At 36.0% G+C, this 23,990-nt stretch overlaps 1 protein-coding gene across 9 annotated transcripts in view; it reads right to left on the reverse strand.

Moving 5' to 3' along the window:
• The window catches only part of cadpsb (Ca2+-dependent activator protein for secretion b), an 82,331-nt gene that overhangs the window by 47,003 nt on the left and 11,338 nt on the right, over positions 1–23,990 (reverse strand). For all 9 annotated transcript variants that reach the window (XM_082189667.1, XM_082189666.1, XM_082189670.1 and 6 more), the window contains exons 2-3: positions 9,379–9,492; positions 5,689–6,021 (exon numbers count right to left, since the gene is read on the reverse strand). In XM_082189667.1, coding sequence (XP_082045793.1) covers positions 5,689–6,021; positions 9,379–9,492 — 447 coding nt within the window. The remainder of the gene's footprint in view (positions 1–5,688; positions 6,022–9,378; positions 9,493–23,990) is intronic.

Consider the following 23,990-nt stretch of genomic DNA (forward strand, 5'->3'; position numbering starts at 1 on the left):
GGACAATGAGAAAAAAAGACAACCAATTATGCACATTATTATATAGAACAAATGCATCGTTTCGGTGCATGATAGCATAGAAATATGAATGATAATTTGCAGTGTGTGTGTGTGTGTGTGTGCGTATGCTGTTACCCTGCTGGTTCATTCTGAGCTGTTGATTAGTGGAGCACATAATCAGCTCCTGTCACCGGCTGCAATGAACCAACCTCTCTTTTTCTCTATTCCTCCACTGCTACTGTTTCCCAAACACATTAAGAAACTGCATTTGTTGTTGGGTCAGCTGGACTGCTATGAGTTGTATCAACTTTTTCCAATTGCTTTTGAGGAAATGAACAGGAGCTTTAAATGCAAAGCAGTGGGCCTGACAAATTAAAGGAGCTTTCAGAGAGAGAGAAAGAACAGAGAGAAGAAGTCTGACAGCACAATTTCACTGCCAGTTTACATATGCACACATTAATTACTGTATGTTGGCTTGGCAAAGACAGCATACTGTTATTGTATAAACTTATGTTAGGGCTTTCATCACAGATCAGCTTTGTTCATTTACTGAAACACTGTATCATGAGCTGCACATGTAAATGATGAAACAGAAGCACATTAAAAAAATTAATTAAAAATAAAAGCGCAATGGTTTAACTTTTGAAAATTAAGATGTAAACATTAGTGGAATTTAACAGTTGTACTATATAATTATTGTTTTTTTTTTTTTATAAAACATTTATTTTACAGTAATAGGCTAGTATTATTGCAATACATTTCTTATTTTTGTTTAATATTTTTATTTAATAATCACAATACAATTATTTTATTATTTTAGTCATACTGAAAGGGTGGGTCAAAAATTGTGAAAATAAAGTGGAAAGAACTTAAAAAAAAAAACTATTTTCACATTATGGTTACTGAAACGAGTTGGTTAGAGTTGGTTCTTATAAAGAGAATACTCAAGTGTAAACACCCAATTTTTTTCACCCCAATAATTCTAGAAAGACTAATTCTTTCCGAATACAGCTATTCAAGACGCAGTGTATATCGCAGAAAAGCAAAATATAACAATGCAATGAGGTTTTTTTCCAATATCGGCAGCCCTATCCATCTATCTAGATTGTAAATACCATCAGACAGTTCTTTACATGCGTTTTCTAAGCTGTCAGAGAAGCCAACATTCAAAGTTATACATGTGCCCTAAACAACAAAGAACAGTCAACAAGGAGAAAGAAGAAACAGGGAAGGCTGAATGAATCTATTCAGTAATTCAATGAGGAGGCTCTGAGGGCACCAGAGGTGTGCATCACAGAGAAAATCTATTTGTGACTGCAGGGAGATGAGCGTGAATGGACCGGTTTATGAGCTAGCACTAACTACAGTGCAGAAGACATTCACTATTTTCTAAGACTAATCTCAAACAGATTTAACTTCACTTATAAGTGATCCAAGCAGTGATGTTTAAAAGTAATCCAAAAAATCTCCAATGATAACTGAATCCTAACCTGTTACCCATAAAATACTGATAATTCATGTTATCAGTATAACTAATAGAAAGGCTGCGGTAAAGTAAGACATGCAGACGTTGCTTTCAGTCGCTATGGCACCGGCAAACATTAAATACGCCATCTCCGCTGCATTATTTGCAAACATTATTTGACAAAACACTCCCGCCACAACTGCCCGCCACAGTTCATTAACCATTGTGTGGCGAAATAATCAGAAAGCAATCCTAAACTCATACTCATCCGTCCTGATTTGACAGGTTTCCTGTAAAAGGTTTCTGTTTATAAATGCACAAATGGCTGATAATAACGCTCTTTTTGAGATGCTTCACTACCTCTGCATTCAAATGGCCTGCAATGTTTGCTGCTGAAGTATGTAGTAAATCTGAAAACACAGTAACCCCAAAATGAATATTTAAGCCATACTTGTATGTCTGCCACTGTATTAGATAAGACAATATAAAACCCAGTCACAATTCATAGACAAAATGAAGAAATTGGGTTACACTTTATTTCAAAGTTTAAATAGGCTACTGAGTAATATTAATGAACCACATATATACTTACTATAGGGTTAGGATTACGGTTTGATTTACGGTTATTGCATGTAATTATGCATAGTTTATAGTTAAATTACTAATGTAACTACGTGTCACGTGTAACAAAGACACTAAAATAAAGTGTTACCAAAAATTGTTTAAAGGTTTTAAATGATAAAAAGTGATAAACCTAGCATCAAGTTTGCAGATTTAACTTGTTTTGATGTTCTGTTGTAAAACGTAATTATATTTTAGACATTTTAAGTGTTCAAATACTTTTTTGGAGGCTGTATGAATGATTTCAGCTCTGAAAAAGGAAAAACAGAGCCAGAGGAAAGGCTGGTTGTGAAGTTAATGCAACGGATCGCTTGTTTTTGTTTGCGATGATGGGTATGTGTATGTTCAGGGCAGTCAACAGCGCAGTTGCTCCAGCTGAATGCACAGAGCGCCAGACAATTTTTGCCAATTATGTGTGATTGTGCTTTCATTAAATACACTGCAGGTGGTGTATGAAGCATCTTTTGGCAGCCAAGAGAAAACGCCTCCCACACATGGCCTTGCGACCCACACAACAGAGTCCTTCCTGAGGATAAAGGGAAAGAGCAAGAGAGAGGCTTTTTGTAACTCTACAAAAGCAAAATATGCTTGGTGGACCGATTGATTCTTGTTTAATGAGTAAACAAACTCATGGTAGACACGTTTCTGTCTCGGAAATCCAACCTATTGCCTGCTTTGAGATCAGCTGAGAGTTCAAGTTGTAACATTTCTGAAATCATCAACAAAAAAATTAAGTAACCTTTCATCAAATTAGTTTTTCAAAGCTAGTATAAAGCAGTGATTGGCCAGCTAATTGATGATCTCCCAAAGCAATTACAAGGGCTTTTTGATCATAAAAGGCCTAGCCAACAGGATGATATGACACCCAAGCCTCTGAGTCATCCCAAATGTACGCCTGTGATGTATTAAATGTGGGTTTGAAATAGCTCTTTTATCTGTGTCACTGAGTTCTCCATCTACACCATAAAGCATATGCCTTGGAGGATGCTGCAAAATCCTAAAGCTATAGATTTATGACCATTTCTTTTTGCCTCCTCTAAGCCTATTAATGAATTTCAATCATTAAATAAGGTCCCAGGTACTCTACCGTTCAAAAGTTTGGGTTCATTTGTTAATGTTTTTGAAAAAAAGTCTCTTATTCTCAACAAGGCTGCATTAATTTGATCAAAAATCCAGTAAAAACTGATACTGTGAAACTGTTTTTTATTTTAATATGATCTTTCAGAAATCATTCTAATATGTTGATTTGCTACTCAAGAACATTTCTTATTATTATCAATGTTCAAAACACTTTAATATTTTTGTGGAAAACAGTAATAATTCCCCCCCCCCCCCCAAGATTCTTTGATTAATAGAAAGTTCAAAAGTACAGCATTTATTTGAAATAGAATTTTTATGGTGACAATGTAAAAAGTCTTTACCATCACTTTTGATCAATTTAAGGCATTCTTCCTGAATAAAAGTATAAATTTCTAAAAAAAAAAAAACCTTTTTGAACCCAAACTGTTAAAGAATATTTTTTCATAACTTAATGGCGCATTTGTAACTTAACATCATATGACTTTGTATGACATTGACATTGTATGGAAAAAATCGGGCATGCACATTCTTGTAGACTTCTGCTTTTCATTCCCCATAAGAAGAAAAAAAAAACCCACACATGTGAATCTGATAACACGGTGATGAGCACATGAGTCTGACTAAATGATGACAGAACTTTCAACTCTTCCTGTAAGTATATGTACCATCTGCATTTAACAATATAAAAAAGTGCCTATGAAACTGGCAGAAATCAGCGGCAAAACATTGTTTGTTTGTCATGGAAACAGTGCTTGCAGGTATACTTGTCACACAGTGTCACACAAGTGGTGAAAAATGCTGGTTGTGGGCTTACTTGTTGGCAGATGCAGCAATTTTGCCCCTGACAGCACTGTGATGGTTTGACTACACTGGCACAAACACTGCCAGGACTAAAGATATTTTATGCTGAACTTCCCTCCTCCACTCTCTGACTATTTGTTTGTCCATCGAGAAGATCAGTTGATATATTAACGATTTCTTACATCACGTTTCCCTGAAGGCATTTTTCAACGTGTTATAGATCCCTTAAGTGCTTTCAACAAATGCCTATTTGCCCATTTTTACAAATTGAGGACGTTTAATTAGGAAATAAACTTAGTCTCCAAGTAAATGCTCTGTAGCATTCCATCCAAGCAATATAAAATCCATTAAAAACAGAATGGACTAACACGGATTTTCTGTCACTTTAGCTGGTTTTTTTTTTTTTTTTTGCTTTCTGAGTGACGAACATGGGGAGACTGTATGCTAATTCCTCACCCTGAAGTCTGAGCTAGCAGGAAAAATAGACAAGGAAAAGTGGGTTAGCCATCTTCAAAGCACATTTGAAAGAGAGAGATTTAATGGCAGAGGCACAGATGAGATCTCTCTCAACATAGCTGAGGAAAAAGAGCTAAAATATGAAGAAGACTATAAGAGTCTGCAATTTTTTAAGCCCTGTGCTTAATAAGTGTTTTCGTACGGCTGTAACTTTTGGCTAAGAATCTTTTAACGATGCTATCTTAACGTGAAGTTTTTATGTAAAATACATTCTCATAACCCAGTTTAATGTGAAGAGACAACTTCACATTAACTTGTGAAAGAATGAAAATGCTGTGCCGACAAGTCAACTTCTGGCTCAGCCAATGGTGACAGTTTGTGGCGGAACTACCTGTTTGGTCTAACAATGGAAGACAGGGGTAGTGTTCGGGAAAAGCTGTATGAAAACGATTATAACTTTTGCACAAATACATAACCACAACCAAGCACGACTTTAAAAAAACAGAGAAAACTCTACCTCAGTAATAAAAACTTCAGACCAATGAGATGAAGCCGTATTAATGTCTGCAGTCCTGCAGTGTGTGAATACAGGAAAATATGCAAATTTCTCTTGATTTATCCTCCAAAGACAGTCATTTCTGTACTTCTAGACAAATATCATAACTGTGCCAGTATTGAAGTTTCTGTAAGGCAGGGAAATGTGATTTATTTTGAATTCAAGGACAATAAAACCAAGCACGTCCTTCACTTGAGAAGAACATATTATTTTAGATCTGAAAATATTATGTTGATTGAAGTAGTCATGAGGGATCTTTGCCTTACTTAGATCTCGGTACAGTTGGGATCTTACCATAACATCACACTGTGAACAGTAAGGAGCTGTTGACACAACACGTGTATTTGCATTTAAAGTAGATTAAGTGCAAAAACTTGGAACAGAATGTAGGAGTCTTGATATGCACAACACAAAGAGGAGCGTCGCAACATCCAAAACATCATTCTGATGCATATGTTCATAAACCAATAATTAAAAAACATTGCAAGTGGAATGATAGATCGCAACAATGTGTGTTTGACCTACCATTTTCAAGGCAAAACAAAAGGAAAAAAGAAGGGAAAAAAAGTGTCCGACCTCTTAGTGTGTGTGTATAACCAAAATATTTTATATAACCAAAACACTGTAATAATTTTCAGAGCATCTCATGGTCAAATTGTGTCTACTGGCTCAAAAAGCTCCTTTGCTCGCTCCTATGTTTCCCACTCACCTGGCAAGCCTGGTACAACAGCTGGTGCTCAAACTTCTTGATCCCCAGGATCTGCTGGAACATCTCGTAGAGCTGGTCTTTGCTCAGGATGAGCTCGGAGGCGGCGCTGGCTGTCATGCGCTGCTGCGCCTTTCGTGGGTCCTCGTCTCCGCGGTAGATGGTGTCAAACTTAGCCATCCAGGAACTCAGCACAGTCTCCTTGCTTAGACCATCAATCTCTGGAAGGCTCCGCACACGTTTCTCGATATGGCGCTTGAACACCTCGCGACAGTCTAGAGCGGATAAACCTCCTGTTTGGACCATTTTAGCGACACGGTCGCTCTTTAGAAAAACCTGCAGGTCATACAGACAAGGGGAAGGCAACAAATAATTCAAGAAATATTCAAAATTGGAGTGCTAGTAATCTATATGCTACCTAAACATTGACTTAATTCACTTTTAAATATCCAAATATATTTTATTATTATTGTTTTTAATATATATATATATATATATATATACATATATCAACTTATTTTTTATTTTTTATTATGTTGGCAACTCTGACTACCAAGTATGGTTCATGGCTCTAATGTAAGTAGGCTAAATAACTAAAAAAGGGAGGGGTCCATAGACATGTCCCATCAAAACTTCCTGTTTCTATATAATTAACATAAGAAAAAATTTTGCACTCGCCAAACCATTTCATTGGACCTTTACAGGTGAGGTGGTGATAAAGTAAGGAAAACTATTTTCCCTTCAAAAAGTTTCTCTTGGGTGACTTTAAAACATTCACTGTGTTTTCAATCACTCCAATCTGCTAGAGAAAATGATGCCTCAGTGCTTTGCTTTAATATTCTATGCTGTGATAGATACAACATCATCTACTGTGAAATACTGCAGTAATATAACCAATGCCATTAAAGCCATGGAAAGCAATGGTAACTGTAAAATTTCACTGCTTTGAAATGATGGGATCAGTGTGGGCAAAAATGTTGCAGTGGGCTCTCTCTCTCTCTCTCTCTCTCTCTCTCTCTCTCTCTCTCTCTCTCTCTCTCTCTGAATTATTCAGAAGATATTTCCTAATTCAAACCAGAGTAAAGGGAGTCCAAACGAAATGGCTATTGAGTTCCAGCCTCCTCCTTTCCTATTCGCAATGTTTCAAATCCGGTTTATAGAGGTGAGAGTAAAACATGATTTATGTTTTTCTTAACAATTGGTGTGCTTGGCAGCTGCTTTTCTTCATTCCATTTAAAAGCCTTCTATCGTTCTCCATTCAAGAAGACAAATAGAGCTTTAAATTGCTGTCTGGTCCCAATCCAGACTGCAGTTTACAGTGAGCTTCTCTTTCTGTAGCCTGCTATGACACTGATTTGGAAATGAACAGTTCCGCAAACAGGCCCTGCAATGACTTTTTTCTAAGTCTTCTGAGTCTGATTTCAGAGGTTTCAGACATTTTAGAGGAATATTACAAGCAGTTCACAATTTGCCCATTTCATAACTAATTGTCTGTCAAAGCTGGGACTTGTTAGCACTGTAGAAAACATTACAGATGTGCTACACATACATATTTATTTAGTGTACTATATATGTACTGTATAAACATTTCTCAGTTAGCACTTATAAACACTCTTGAAATAGTCTTGAAATTGCTTCTGGCTACATTAAATAATTATTTACAACTATGACAATTACACACAAAGCATTTGTATTAACGATTTCATATGCGAGGCAGTCTAAAGTGTTCTAATAGCCACTTTCAGCCATATTGCTCAAGTAATTAGCATGCACAGAAGCCCAAACCGCAGCAACAGGATGTAGTAATGTAGTGACCTTACCACAATACTTGAATCCATTAGAATAGCAATCTCTTCACAGAGCACGTGTAAACACTTGTATTTGAGATGTGTTTTAGCTAAGGAGAGCCCTGAAGGGCTATTTAGGCGCTCTCATCTCCATGATAATTCACTTACGAAGGCATGTGATCATCTAAATGTTTTGACTAATCTGTAGTGTGGTAACTACAACTGGCTATGCAACATTTCAAGACACGCAGTTCAATAATCAAGGGGCGGGTTCATGATATTATTGTTGTTTGCCATCTTTAGCCCCGAGCTAATCGCCTAAAGGAGAGGTTAACATGCCACAACCTCACACGGACAGAGACACCAAACTCATTTTCATTCATTCAGTGCACTATTCTATAGAGGACAATTTGGCGAATTAACAGGAAAAATGTTAATAGCAAAGCACTTATTGCTAACAGATTTACTAGCAGCTTGTGTCAGCCCGAACCCTTTTTTGGCATTAAAAAATTACCGTCAGGATTTATTAAAGACTCGCAGTGAAAAATTAGAGATGAAAAAGCGTGGACACAGTTATTTTTGCGATTGACCTTATTGCATATGCATTTGTAGGAGTTTCCCTTTCAGATGCAACATTTATGGGAGGAGAGTATTTAAATGAATCATGCAAGGTGATTTACTAAGGTTTGCTAGTCAATTTACTGGTGTTTGCGCTATTATTTACCGCCCCAAATAAGCACGTCTTAAACCAGACGCTAACTGGTAGATTGCATTGGTCATTATGGAAATGATCCGGCTGTGTCTGTGTTCTTTAATTTGTGTGTCATCAGTTGATCAAGCGCAGAACTTTTCACTCACATCTGCTTTTTTGGAACTGCGCTCTCACGCTAATTTGCCCTGTTTAGTAAATCTGGCCCAAAATGTCTTATTATTTTACCTAATGTCTTATACTTTTAATATTAAGAGATTTCAGTTTAAAGGCGCTGTAAGCAATTTTTTTTGGGAAGCAAGCATAAAATAGCACTATTACCTGTCAAATATCACTGAAATATGTGTTGTTGGGAATGCACACTTGTCTTTGTGATTGCAGGCTCTGATAGGTACAACAAGGTGCCTGCACATTTTAAGCTAATCAGAGAAAAATTATTAACAAACTACCATTCAAAAGTTTGGGGTAGGTAAGATTTTTTTTTAAGTTTTTGAAAAGTGTTTTAGATAAAAAATACAGTAAGACAGCAATATTGTGAAATATTATTACAATTTAAAATAACTGTTTTCAATTTTTTCAACCCATTTTAATGTTTTATAATGTAATTTATTCCTGTGATCACAAAGCTGAATTTTCATCATCATTACTCCCGTTTTCAGTGTCACAGGATCCTTAAGAAATATTATAATATATTGATTTGGTGCTCACAAACAAATTGTTATTATCAATGTTGAAAACAGTTCAACATTTAAATATCTCAAAAAGCTCAATATTTTTGTGGAACGGATACTTTTTTAATGAATATAAAGTTCAAAAGAACAGCATTTATTTTACAATGGAAATCTTACAACAGTATAAATATCTGTAACTGTCACTTATAAATGTATAAATAAAGCATTATTTACTTACTGAATCTTACTGACCTCAAAATTTTGAACAGTAGCGTATAAATCATTATAATATAGAAGAAGATGAATATCAGCAACATAACATACCATAACATAACATAACATAACATAACAACGTCTAATAAAAAAAAAGTCTGATATGTTCTCAAACCAGTTTGAGGCTGGTTTAAATATTTAAGGGTAGATGTTTAAAAAAAACCAATCATTTTGGTTGAGCAACCAATAATGCCATGGGTGATTACTTGAGCAAGACAAGGGTCAATTTCATTCTGCTGTTGCAATAATTCACCTCAAAATAGCTCTGAACAGCGTTGATGAAGGCCTCATCCGCCACAATCTGTGTGTCTCCTTTGAGAAAAGACTCAAAGCGGTCCTTAGTGGTCTGCAGCTGCTGCTTGGTGATCTACAAGGAGAAATGAAAAAAAAAAAAAGTCAAAATTCAGATAATTTGTGAAAACGCAGAAATATTTCACAAGACCAATGCATTTATCTGTTATTATTATAGATAATACAACATTATAAATGAGATCTTTTTAATCAGTGACTTGATCTTAAATGGTTTCCGTTAAATCTGTTTTCAGATTTTTGCACATTCAGATATGGATCCAGATCTATAGCGGTTCAAGACTAAAGTAAATGATGTGCTGCCGCAAAAGGGTTAGAGATTTTTCAGAAACAAATGACAAAGGACAGTGGGTTTCTTTTTATTAGCAAGAGACATTTAACACATCCTTGTTTTTACCAAAACACTCCCACAAGTAGTCTCTTCTCAAGTCTACACTTAAAAATACTCTTTCTGCTTTAAGAAAAAAAAAAACACCCACCTTCAAACTCAATAACACACATTCTCTCTATTCTCACAGCCAGATATCTCTAGCTACATCTTTCTCACACTAGTTCTCTCACTTGCACGCTCTAATTTTAACTTTCCCTCGCAGAAATTGTGTACTTAAGTCCTTCGTATTTTTTAAATATGTTGATTTTTCATGCATAATACATCTTGTATTTCACTGAACGCCTCTTCAACTTCCTCTCTGTCTCTCTCTCTCTCTCGATGTGATTCATCACTCTCCCTGAATGTCATCAGGGCACAAGATGACAGAGTGACGAACGAGTAAGCAACAGAATGAGAGAAGTGTTGTGAAGGAGAAAAAGAGCAGGCCAAACGGTATCCTCCTCCTCCTCATCATATAAAGCAGAAGCGCAAAGCTCTGAGAGTTACAGTGCCACTGTGTTTTATGGCAGTGGTTATAAACCGGTTTTGCTTCAGGACCCAGATTTTACAATAGATATAATGTGGTACCCCAACACAATGAAATTGTTTATTATTATGTATTATTATTGTTATTATTAAAAGCAAACCCAAAAAAAAGAAAGAAAAAAAAACTCAAAAATAAAAATTCTACAATATTTTATTTAACATATAATTTTATACATTTTAGAATTATATTATTTATTTTTAGGGGTAGCTTGAGAAATCATAACGAACTTTTATATATTAGAAATAGATTATATTACTTGCACTGAAAGAGCTGTTTAAAAAGGTTCTTTACTGCTAATAAAAGAGGCTTTCAAATAAATAAAAATTGGCTGCCTAAACAGTAGAAAGATGAAAGAAATTTTGAAATGAGTGCTACCTGACTAGAGAAAACAGAAAAAAAAAGGCTGTTGTCTTCCCTTTTGCCAAATACCCAAACACCCATAATGCACTGGGCATGTTGCCGTCCAAGGCCACTCCCACCAGTCTGCTATGGAATCGCTTCACCAGAGTCAAATACTGCTTTGTTTTAGTAGGAAATACTTCTTATCAAACTTTTAGTCATAATGATGTCGACTTGTAATGGTCCCAGGTGCAAGAATTCAAAGAGTAAGCGTTTCGCGGGAGTGAGTTTCCAGTGAAGGATCCAGCTCACTGTAGGCAGTGGCTAAAGGCTGCAAACAATCTTAAAGGGATAGTTCACTCAAAAATGAAAATTGTGTCATCACTTACTCAACCTCGTGTTGTTTTAAACCTGTATGGGTTTCTCTGTTCTGTTGAACACAAAAGAAGATATTTTGAAGAATGTCGGTAACCAAACAGTTGATGGACCCCATTGACTTCCATAGTGGAAAAAAAAAAAATACTATGGAAGTCAATGGGGTCCATCAACTGTTTGGTTACCGACATTCTTCAAAATATCTTCTTTGTGTTCAACAGAACAGAGAAACCCATACAGGTTTAGAACAACACGAGGTTGAGTAAGTGATGAAACAATTTTCATTTTTGAGTGAACTATCCCTTTAAATATGGAGGGAACGTTGCGACGGAAAATCTGAAAAACCTCTGTATTTGTAGTCAACATTTCAAACTGGATGACACCGAACACAGTGTTTTAGGCCAAACAGAGCGGAAAAACTGAAAGAAACTGCCGTTTTCACGAAAAGACTTTTGCTGGGGGAAAAAAAGTTAATTTCTCATGTCCAGGTAACACTGAGAACGAGTAAACATTGTTAATTTACATACACTACCGATATTGTAACAATGGGTTTGGAAGGACCTTCATGAGGGTGAGTAAATAACGACAGAATTTTCGATCCATCCCTTTAACATTACCATGAAGTGCCCAACGAGATGCAAAATTGTGACATGACAGGTTAAATAGGAAAATGTACAAACAGCAAAGTGTGATTTATCAGCCTAACACATGGAGCAAACATTGGGCCAAATATTATATTAGGCTGCTGAATATGAGAAGGGAACAGCCATTAAGTGCATTAACACTTAATGGCTGTAATGTAATGTCAGTGCAATTAACAACAGAGGCAATAACTAACAGCACAAACGCATTGTGGTCGCACAAACCATCCTTGTTAAACCAGTATTTAATATAGCCTAGGTCGTGTTTTCTTTTCATTTGGACACACTACATTTGACATCAACATTTAAATATTTTTAAGGATTGATCCATTGAAAAGTTTTAAAAGACCATTGTATATAGCTGAATTTTATTATTTGCATTTAGTACTGCTTATCCATGTCCTCAGAGCAGGTTCACTACTTGAAAACCACTATTTTATTGTAAAGCGTTGCATAGCATATGTACTATGGCTCTCTGGAATACTTGATTCCGATTGGTCGATCATCCTGTGGTCAAACATTTTCATATAATGTAAGGAACATATTCTCTGGTAACTTTTGTTCTACACAGCTATGCTAGTTTCATGTCTCTCGTATCCCTCCACTCTTTCTTCTCACACAGTAAAATAAACTCAAATCAATATTTCATGACTTTTTATTTATTCATTTGGTAAGTACCAGTGTAATAAGCAGAAGAGTTTTCAGTGAGCCAGTCATTATCACAAAATATAACCTCCCTCCTCCTAATGACTTTGTCAGAGTATAATTTGAAAAAATGACTGGCTGACTGTACATTATCCCTAACATAATATACTATATTATTAGATATATTGTAAAGTACAATTATACAATGACATGCATTATTGTATTCCTTTTTTCTAGCTTACATCCCTGTTTTCATCACATCATTGAAACATTCAAACATCCTCTAATTGTGCTCTATTGCGCTGTCATGCATATGGTGGCTTGCTAAGCATACCAAAAAAAAAAAAAAAAGTTTAGCAAGATGTTATGTTGCCGTTCATCTTGAAACCACCAGTGTGACAAAATCTAAAGGAAACAGGGTTTTCTGTGAGCAAGTGTGTAGGAGGAAGGTGGAAAAGTACAAAGTAGCATGTGCCTGTGAGGCATCACAGCACCATCTGTGTTCATCTCTCTGCTACTGTCCTCTCTACTTCACACACACATGGCAGTTTACTTTATCTGCCTTCTGAACTGTCTGTACAGAGAATACTATAACCCTGAGGAAAAGCTTGCAGCCCTCAATATATCCGAGTGTGCTTTTCTCTTTCTTATATCCAGAATGGTTTTTACGAAGGCCGGGTACAGGCATACAGGAGACGATGTATGTTAACACTCTTAACTTGACAGCTCTAGGCCAGGTAAACCCAACATTATGGGGACAAAATGCCCCACAAAGATGGCAATATCCAAAATCCTTGTCCTTGAGGGGACATTTTTTGGTCCCCATGAGGAAAACCGCTTATAAATTGAATAGTTTTTTCCTCCCAACGCATTTTTATCCCCCCCATCATCATGTAACTTTAGTGCCTCCCTCCGTGCTACTAAACGTAAATCTGAAATAAAAATTAAAGCAATTCAGAAATATTTAAATAAATAAAAATCTAATAAAAATAGCAAAAGCACATAACAAAATTTCTAAAACTTGAAGGCACAGTAAGATTTTTGGATTAAAATATCCCCCCCAAAAAAAACATTGTTATATTCTGTATTTTGTTGACTCATGTACTTGCATTATATTACTTACATATGTACACAATATTTGTATCCAGAGAATATATATTAAATCATTGTTATATAGTTCAAACTGTTAGTCTTCTTGTCTTATGGTTGCTGAGGGCAACATGTTTGTACCATGCCTCAGAGACAACACTATATTGTCTAGTCGTGGCTAACATAGCAAAATCAGAAAGACCTTTATTTGCAGTAACAGTAACAAAGCATTTTCTGCACCATACAATATTTTAAAATTAACTGCATGTCATTTAGCAACATAAATGGCATCTAGTTTTTATTAATATGATACTCAAATATCAATATAGCTTACTGCAATGTGCAACAAGCCACCGCACAGAGAAATGTTTTAACATAACTTTCAACACTCAAATGTATTTTTAGTATGATTTTTTTGACCAAGTAAAACAGCGCTGTGTTACCCCACAATTTTAACTAGTAAAAAAAAGTGACCTGTATTAGTAGTAATTTCGGCTATTTCATTAGAATGAAATAAAACAATGTGAATTTATGTGATCAAATGTAACTGTAACAAAGTTCAAGTTCAGGGAAGAAGGAGGCAGATGTTAAATACAACTTTGCTCATAAAAAACAAACAATAAAATGAAATGAAAGGAGCGGCAGCGGCCGACTGCAGCTTGTAAGCATAATAAATGCAGCAATGTAAAACGTCCCAGTCTCTCGGCTGCGCCCTGCTTCATACCACACAGTTATTAACATTAATACAACTTTAATACATTAGCTCATCCATGCACATGATTTCTGCCTGAGTCCCGTTGGATTGTTTTCCATCAGCTGTGGAGGTGAATACGACGCCTCCATGATTCCAAGCTCATTCACGGTGTCATCAAGCTAAGCCTTTGTTACTGTTTTGAATAAGCGAACTCTAGCAGCGAAACTTACATACTGTGCCTTTAAAATAAAATGAAATTGAAATCTGAAAATATAAAAAGCTAATTAAAAAATGAACAAATACTACAATAGTATATAAATTATACTAAAATAGCAACTGTGTTTTTGTGTTTAAAGGTGTAACAGTACAGATTATCACCTTTTTTTATTTATATATATAATTACATTAGTCTGTACAAAGCACCCCTATAGTTCTTATAACAGAGTGGCCAATATCCATCAGTACTTTAATGGTACATCCACCCCCATCCTCCCACGTAGAAGTCCTGTAGATTCCCTCTGGATCCCTCTTATCATGATTACCCTGTAACAGCATGATTCATTTACAAACTCAGTCAAACACACTATTTTAACCTCTAAATGTCACTACCAGGGGAGAATGCAAGTTTATTTTAAGTGATGCTGCCCTACAAACAAGCACAGCAAACCTGGATCTCTTAAAATTATATATATATATTGCATTTTAAAATCACAATTGCAATTTTTTTTTATCAGAATCAATTTTTCCCAAATTGTAGAACATTGCTGCCATGTCCAATTAATATAAGAATGTTCCTCCTCTGCAACCTACAGGCAAAAACCAATATATCTAGCCCTAACTTCCTGTTTCAATAGGAAATATGTCAACACAAGATGAAAAACTGCACTAGTCAAGTGATTTCTCCAATGAGCAATTCGACAGAATCACTTAACAAGACTTAAAAGATGGTTCATCTGCCTTGAACATTGTTGACTTACTATCTTTTTCAGCTTCACATAATCAGACTAGAGACACTCTTTCTTTGGAAATATCAACAGTGCTTTTTACTTCAACCTCTCCTGATGAATCCATTCTCCTGCTATAACGTTATCATTTCAGCAGCCGCATCTTATTTATAGAGTCAACACAAAAGTGTTCCTTTTCTTTTGTGTGAATGAAGAAACAGCTTTCAGTGTGTGCGTGTGCACACTCAGCAGCAGACTGCAGAGTCTTTAGTAATTATGATAATTGCATGAGTGCAGCAGCTTTAGCTGTGGGCCAGAGATGATGCATGAGAAAAAGATAGGAAATGTGGACGAATGATTTCAATGTTAGTCCACAGAGGGGGAAGTATCACGTTTGCATCCAATCTTAATTGTGCATCTTAATTATTTTCGTAAAAAAAGAAAATAAAGTTCAATTAAACCTAATTTAATTTTAAGCTATCTCAATGTAAATTTGTTTTGGGATTTGGGCTTTCAATTTCTTACATTCAAGCCTGGCACCAAAAAAAGGTGTAGATGAAAAAAAAAAAAAAGTGTTACTTAACTGAATAGGGGAGAGAAAATGAAGGTGTTTGTCAAATTTACACCCAGACAACTAAATGAAATGGAACAAGAGGCTAAATTTAAAATGGAACACACTTCCCACTTGCTTTCAAAGTTTGCATGAGACAAAAGACACAAAATAAATTATATTAATGCATTTAGATTTTGCCGAGCTATTGTGCACTAAATTCAAGAATAAAAAAATAAAAAAAGTAAACATTTTGTAAGAGGTATTTTATGCACACCAAGGCTGCATTTATTTGATTAATACAGTAAATGAGATAATACAGTAAAATACAGTAAAATCAATAATATTATAAAACATTACAATTTCAAATAACTGTTTTCTATTTTAATAATAATTTAAACCGTCTTCAGTGGCACATGATCCTTTAGAAATCATTCTAATATGCTGATTCAGTGCTCAATAATTATTTCTTATTATTATCTACATTGAAAAACAGTTGTGCTGCTTAACATTTTTGTAGAAACCATGATAAAAAATGTTTTAGAACTCTTTGATAAATGAATAGTTTAAAGAAAAGTATTTATTTAATAAAAAAAAATTTGTAACGGTGTAGAAGTCTGAAGTTCTGATCAATTTAATGCATCATTGCTGAATAAAATAATTAATTTAATTTTTAAATCTTACTGACTTCAAACTTTTGAACAGTATTCTAATGCCTGGCTCACACTACAGGAGTTTTAAAATCCTAACCGATTTTTAAATCTGGTTGCAGCACACACTTAAGGAGAATCTTTGCAGATTTTCGTCCCTCAAATCTTAAACATGCTCACACTACAAGGTTTGAAAATCGCGGTGCACCACACACTACAAAATGTTATTAAGATTATCGTGCCAGAGGAAGCGCCTCACGTGATCTCAAGCAGCAGATCTGAAGTGGAAAAGCATGGAAACATATGGGACATGCATTGCCATGAGACACACACACACACACACACACACGCACAAAGAACCTACCGGTACTTTGAGTTAAGAGCTTAGATCGGGCCCAAAAAAATCAAGCCCGACCCTACCCGAGCCCATATTACAAAAATTGGCCACTTAATATTTAATATTCAATTATTTTAATTGTCACAATTAAAGTATTAATTTTATTAAATTGACCAAAGCACAGCATTCAGCATTCAATCAAATATTGATTAAAGATTTATTATTATTAGGCTAATAATGTTATTTCAACATAATATCTCGTTATTTCGACAACAAGCGTGCAACAAGCTAGATGTGCATTTGTAAATCCGGTGACGCGTGCATTGATTTTATTAATAAACTAGTGTTTTCTGTCGGCTGCAAAGATGAAGTTGACGATCGCCATCTCCGTAGTGAACGCGCCTATATAGAGAGAAATGCACATGGATTACATAATCAGAGAGTAGCCTATTTCTTTTCGTTTTGAATTGTTTCTTTTAAAGACATTTAAAGATTCGATGTATTTCTCATGTCTGTGAGGCATACACTGAGTTTCGGTAAATTTATGATGAGATGCGCTCCAGTTCACGAGCAATGCAAGTGACAGCGCAGGCGCCTCTATGTCATGTTGCATGATTATTGTCTGCTATATTTGCTTCCAGGCAATTGGCAATTGGTTGATAAAAAAATTATATAAATTAAGAAACAATTTATACAAAACGAAATTCACTTTAAAGAAAGGCTTTCTACAAAGCAAAACGTAATGAAGTGGTCAAAATCATGTCTGACCCACTCTATGTCTCCCGATACATTGCACATCATATCTTACTCGTGCTGTTCACTTTTCATAATCAACATAGCCTAAATGGAAAAAAATAACATTATAATATTTTAACAAATAGCACAAAAAAACACAAGCATTTTTGGGGGCGGCCACAGCCCCCTGGCCGCCCAAAACGACGGGTGTGCCTTCATATCAAGTCATATTGGTGAAAAGGTAGCCCTGACCAAGGAAAGCGAAATCTTTCAAAAATCATCCTTTTAAGGATATTTCTCATGAATGGCGTCAGCGCTGGTCAATACAATAAATCAATGCCGGCGTTGATCATGGAGTGACGCATCAGCTTTAGCGTTGTCCTGCTCAGAGTCTTGTAAAGTGGAGCTCAAAGTTTAAATTAAATATTAAAATAATTAACAGCTTGTTTCATTACATCTAGCACCTATCTGTGAATGCATCCGCATTTTTACATTTCCGTTGAAAGAACAGTTTAATGACTGAGTGACAGTCTCTAATGCGCAGAGACTTTCAATGTCAATACTGGTAAAAATATCAGCAGAAAGCCTCTCGTAAAGTGAGATTCAAGGAATTAACTGTTATATAACAATGGTCTGACAAGCTCATTGTCATGTTTATGTTGTGTTTATTATATTATGTGGACCCCCGACCCTTATTTTGACGTGTTGTATCTTCATTTTAATCCACTTCGTTTTAACGCGCTTTTTACTTTCGGTTTCATGAACATGTACTCGTCTTTGTGCCTGCTGACCACAGTGTAACACTCATTTATTTAGCAATAAATAAATGGAGATAAAAACGCATATCGAGTTGAGTCACTCAAAATTATCTCAAGGGAAATTCCTTCAGCACAACAGCCCTACTTGTTTCCTGGCTATTTTGACAGCACTGACGTAATCACAGACTTGCTCATCCCGATTTAAAATCTTAAATATCAAACATGTTTGATATGATCGGGGCGAGCCCGATTTGTGTGAGAGCAGATCGGGAGGTGCAAGATTCGATCTGTGAACACCTCACATTACCAGATAATCTGCGCCGAACATCGGAACCGATCAAGGTCCTCGACAAGATTTTTTCTCCGATTCTCGGGAGGGGGAAATCGGGCATAAATCGGCCTAAAACTCCTGTAGTGTGAGCCAGGCATAAGGGACTTAAAACATCTAGAAAGATAACATGCTATTTCCATGTTTGGTTACACTGTCCTGTTGTAGAGACAAAGTATTATATGATATGAATTATATTTTATTATATAAATCCTACTTAATAAAGAGTAATTTATGTGCTGCTTTGGGAAGCAGGCATTACCACAATGCAAACACTAAGTATAAGCACAATGTAACATGAATAATTAACAGTCATTTTCATTTTTATAGTCTGGCAAATTATTTGAAATATCACTTTAATATTATATTAAATGAAAACATTAAATTTGATGACATAAGACATATTTGTATTATACAATCACACATGTATTATATAAGATGAAATACTGAATGAATGAGATAGTGTGGTTAAGATAATGCATACTCATTTGGTTGTATGATGATGCTATTTGTATTATGTGCCATTGAGAATATCCAGACATCAAATACCAAAAGAGTCATGTACTTTCATAATGCTTGCTGTAAAGTGAACAAATGAAAGAAAACAAAACACGCAGCACTGCAGTAATACAAACACATATAGCGTAAAATAATATGAACACAGGGTTCAATCGTTAAAGCAAAATCAGCATTGCAAAACTGCCCTAACCAATCATTACCCAGCAGCTTCATCGGACTCACTGGAACTCAGGGATACTGATCTGCCAATGGGGAACAGAATGTTCTGCATTGTCCTGGAGCCCGCAACTCTTTTCCTCCACTCCCCTCCCTGCGTTCCTTCATGCCATTTTCTATGTTTAGCATGATGCTCGGAGCGCAGAAGTGCTATGGACCCACAAGGCCAGTGCTGAAGATAGCAGCTGGTTAGTTTTGGTGTCTCTGAGCCACAAGGCAGAGACCGGCACTCTACTGTGCAGTCCCCAGTAGCACATTACATAAAAAATGAACGAATAACCGTGCAAACCAGCATTTTGCACCTCATCAGTGCTGTTTGAAAGGCATGCTAATATCTCCGTTTTGGATTCCATTTGAATGCGTGTCCTTCAGCATAACTGAACTTCACATCAACTCTGCTTAAGATGATTGAGTCAAGCAAGCATTATTAAAGTAAGAGGATGATGAGGACAAGGAAGACAAATCCAAACAGCAGGTATTCAGAAAAATAGCACGCTTGTGAGTTTTACACCGCATTTATATACCAGTTCAATAAATGTTGAAAGTTAACATTGAGTAACTTACATTTTAGACACAATATTTCCAGTTAATTGGTCTGGTTTTACTCTGACAATGAACATATTTCCAGACATAGTCACAGCGTTATCACGGCGGTGTGTTTTCTTCCTAAATGAATCAGTGTTTTGAATCATTTGAGCGAATGATTCATGACTCATTCTAACAACAGCGCTTTGAATGAATCGGTTGAGTAAATGATTGAATGTTTTGTTCTTGAATGAAATGGCCCGTTGAACGAATCGGTAAAAGGAATGAATGACTCACTCAAAGACAGAAACCTGTCGACTCCTATGGCATATCCATGTAACGTGCAAGAAGAGTCACGGAAAAAATACCCACCGCTAATGCACAGTCTGTTCATTAACATAAGGAATATTTCTGTTGTCATTTGCTACTGCTATCATCAGAATTTAGTATACATAAATGTAAATATGGAGAAATTAGCCATTGCTTTTAAATTTTGAAGACAGATGTTCAGCAATATCTAAGGATCATATCTAATTTTTTTAAAAAGGCTGTAGGCCTAATATGTAAACATTTGAATGTTTTTGAATATAACTTTTATATAATAATAGTATATATAATGTTGCATTACTGTCAGAAAGTCTTGCTAAAACAATTAAAAAAATTACAGAAAAAAAGAATGCAGAATCTGTTTTTTATAGAACTGTTGTACAAAAGCAAAAATTAATTTCATGAACAGCTGTGCTGGCATTCAGTATAACAGCTCTTTTGCTGCCTTGCAAACACTGTTGTAAAACATTCCTTTGAAACAACCTCAAGCATATACAGAATTCTAGAATAAACATAAAGCCTTAAAGCAAGAGAAGCTCGTCTCAGAGCAGTAGTGTTAGAGGAAATGTGAACGGAATACTTTGCATTTGCTTACACAAAACTTTACCACACACCAAAATGCCTTCTTAAAATATGTTAAATTAAATCACCGGACCCTGACTCGAGTGTGTGTGTGCGCTTTGTCTTACTAACATTCTATCAGCATATTGACAGCACAATAAGACTATGGGCCCTATCTTGCACCCAGCGCAATTGACTTTGTACACCGACGCATGTATCATTCCTATTTTGCACCCGCGCAAAGCGGACTTTTCCCTCCACAGAAGCACGTCGGTAAGTTAGGAAATACACTTGCGCTCCCGGGGGCGGTTCAGCGCAAAGAGGAGGCGTGTTCCGGCGCAAACGTTCATTCATGCTATTTTGCAGGTTTAGAAAACAATTGCGCCACTAACCAGGAAAAAATAGTTTAAAGTCAGTGGCGCGTTGCGCATGTTATTCATATGCTATTTTAAGGGCGCATGCTTGGCCATAATCAATGTAGCGTGTGCACAACGCACATAGCCTACACTTTGATTCTCTCATCTACACAGAAGCAGCAGTTTTCATTTTTGAATACATTATTACGATAGATAGATAGATAGATAGATAGATAGATAGATAGATAGATAGATAGATAGATAGATAGATAGATAGATAGATAGATAGATAGATAGATAGATAGATAGATAGATAGATAGACTATTTATTATAAAAGCATACATCTAGCTTACACATTTACCCAAATTATCATACGCCTGTTTAACCGAAGTTAATTTGGGTGGGTTTCTCCATTTCAATGTAACTTCTCTCTTTTACGGCCGTGACGAGTTGCTCTCCTCGGCTGTGAACCGCTCCTGGCGCGCGCCTGGCAAATCCGCCGTTTCAATAGCAATCCGCTATGGAAAAAGCGCGTTTGCTCTTAAAGGGAATGTGAGATGACGCTCTGATTGGTTTATTTCACGTTACGCCCAAACCACACCTATGAATAATGAAGCTACTTCAGACCAACCCATTTTAGATTTGCGCCTGGCGCAATAGTCATTTATCCCGCCGGGAAAATAGCAACAGCGCCGAGACCCGCCCACAAAGTTACTTGCGCTTTGCGCTTTGACACTTGCGTTTCAGATCGTTAAAATAGGGCCCTATGCGTTGTAGGATTTGGGTGTTGGTGAAGTATCTATCGGCAGAACAGAATATATCGCTTCAATGGATTGTGAAACCGTAGCATTTTAATCACAAGAGCCCACAGCCAGCTTTTTTCTTTGTGCACGAGAGAAGAAAAAGACATGTTCAGAGTGAGTAAGGGAGTAAAGTGGGGCAAATGATGGGAAACGTAAAAAGTCTCATGCGATGGAAAGACAGAGAGTGCCTTTAGAAGGTTTTTGGTGCTTCTGTGTGAGCTGAGAGGTATCTAAGTAGTGTGTGTGACAGAAAAAAGCTACAGCGTGCTCAGTATTAGAGTTAATGGGCGTGTGTGTGTGTCTGTCTCAGAGAGAGCTAACGTGTGTGTGGGTGAAAGCACTGAAACTCCACTAATCCAGCTAAAAATAAGAACTTGTGCCATGTGACACACAGCCTCTGTAAGATGGCTTCCTCCTGTGAAGAATTAATGCTACTCTGACAGAAAAGATGCAGTCAGATCAGACAAACTATGACAAAAACGACACGCATGTTCCTCTTCAGCTAAATGGATAACAATTTAAAATGATTTTAAATATATTTAAAAAACATTAGTAATTTTAAGTATTTGTGCGTAAAGTGCTGTTGTAGAACACAGATTTTCATATATGTTTGAATAGTCAATGAAACACTATGTATTGACATTTAGCGTCTGAACAGCTTTAGAGATGTATAAATGTTTACGAATCCTTTTAGGTTTAAAGAATACTGAATGACTGCAATTAATAACTTGATTTATTGTATTTAATAAATGACATTTGTCAAATATGTTCAGTGACAATGAATTTTCTGAATTTTACATTATAATTTGTACTTGTTCTTTGAGAGATTTTTTTTTTTTTTTTACAATTTTAGTCACTGTATACTACATTGTGACTAAAATTATTGTCACTGTGCATTTATCCATTTCATTTATTTTATGGTTAGAGGTTTAGAGGTACAGGTGTTATTAGGGGATCAAAAATAGTTCTATAATAATCAAATGTGCCGTATGGTATTCGATGTCGTCAATATGTCCATATTGTGCTTTTTATCAGATATCCAAAAATATAGAAAAATGTATATATTACTGATGTAAGAATAACATGAGGCAGAAGAAAAAAAAATATTGTATATACTATATATGTATTATATATCAGGATATGAATCCAGGTCATATTTGCATGTAAAACAATAGCTATGCTCTTATAATATTAAATTGCTAAAAAGTGTTCCACCACCCCTTAAAAATTATGGGATGAAAGGGGGTTAGAGGGAGCTTTCATGCTTAAAATGTAATAGATGCTCTCTTCACGCGCTCAATGTCGAAATAGAGACCTTGAGAAAAACAGAAGGTCATGCCGGTCTGCCAGGAAATAGAGGGAGAGGGAGAGATAGGGGGTGAAAGGAAGGAGTGCTAGTGCTGTAATGGATTATAGGATATGGAAAAAGCTGTATGGGAGGGAGGGAGAGAGAGAGAGAGTGTGTGTGTTCTAGTTCACAAGGGGGAGAGTGGGTGTGTGGCAGCGATGGCATGAGAAAAATCTTTCACAAGCTTTAGAATAAGGGTTCAGGCAGCTCTCCTAGAGCGACACGGCTGTAGTGCCACAACAACTAGTAGCTACTGCTGTTCATCACACTACATTGTGTGACACAATCTTCCTCCTCCACTCTGGCTAATACTACTTCCTTTCATCCTACTCTCCATGCCTCTAGGCGGAAAAACCTCAAGGCTAGTGATGGACATAAATATTGGCCAGACTGTTTTGAGATTATCAGCATCAGACAGCCAATAACTGTTCCCACTTGACTAATTAACTCTCCCGTGTCAGTTGTGTCCAAAATCTACAAACATCCTTTAAGATTAATAATAATTGTAAAAAAAAAAAATTTTTCTTTACATTTTTTAAATGTTAATTAAAATACAAATATTAAAATACATTTTATTTCAAATGTGGCACATTCGCAGATTACTAAATATCCTACAATTTATAATTAGAAAATTCTTTTAAACGCTATACAATATGGTGAACACAATGTTTAGTTGCCTTGTTATTTGGCATTAAAGCAGAATAAAACCATCAAAATTCAATATATTCCTTTGTGCGCCAAATCAAGGTTTATTTTTGGTTTGCAGACTAGAGGGTTGTTATTATTTCTCTCATTGTTAATTGAGCCATCTATCTTCAAAGTGCACAAATATGAGAAGCCAATTAGTGCTGAATAGCAACATAAATTACACATAAGTTTTGCCTCGAATTTATCACCA

The sequence above is a fragment of the Leuciscus leuciscus genome, assembly GCF_965113295.1.
Source record: "Leuciscus leuciscus genome assembly, chromosome: 14".
Taxonomy (NCBI): domain Eukaryota; kingdom Metazoa; phylum Chordata; class Actinopteri; order Cypriniformes; family Leuciscidae; genus Leuciscus; species Leuciscus leuciscus.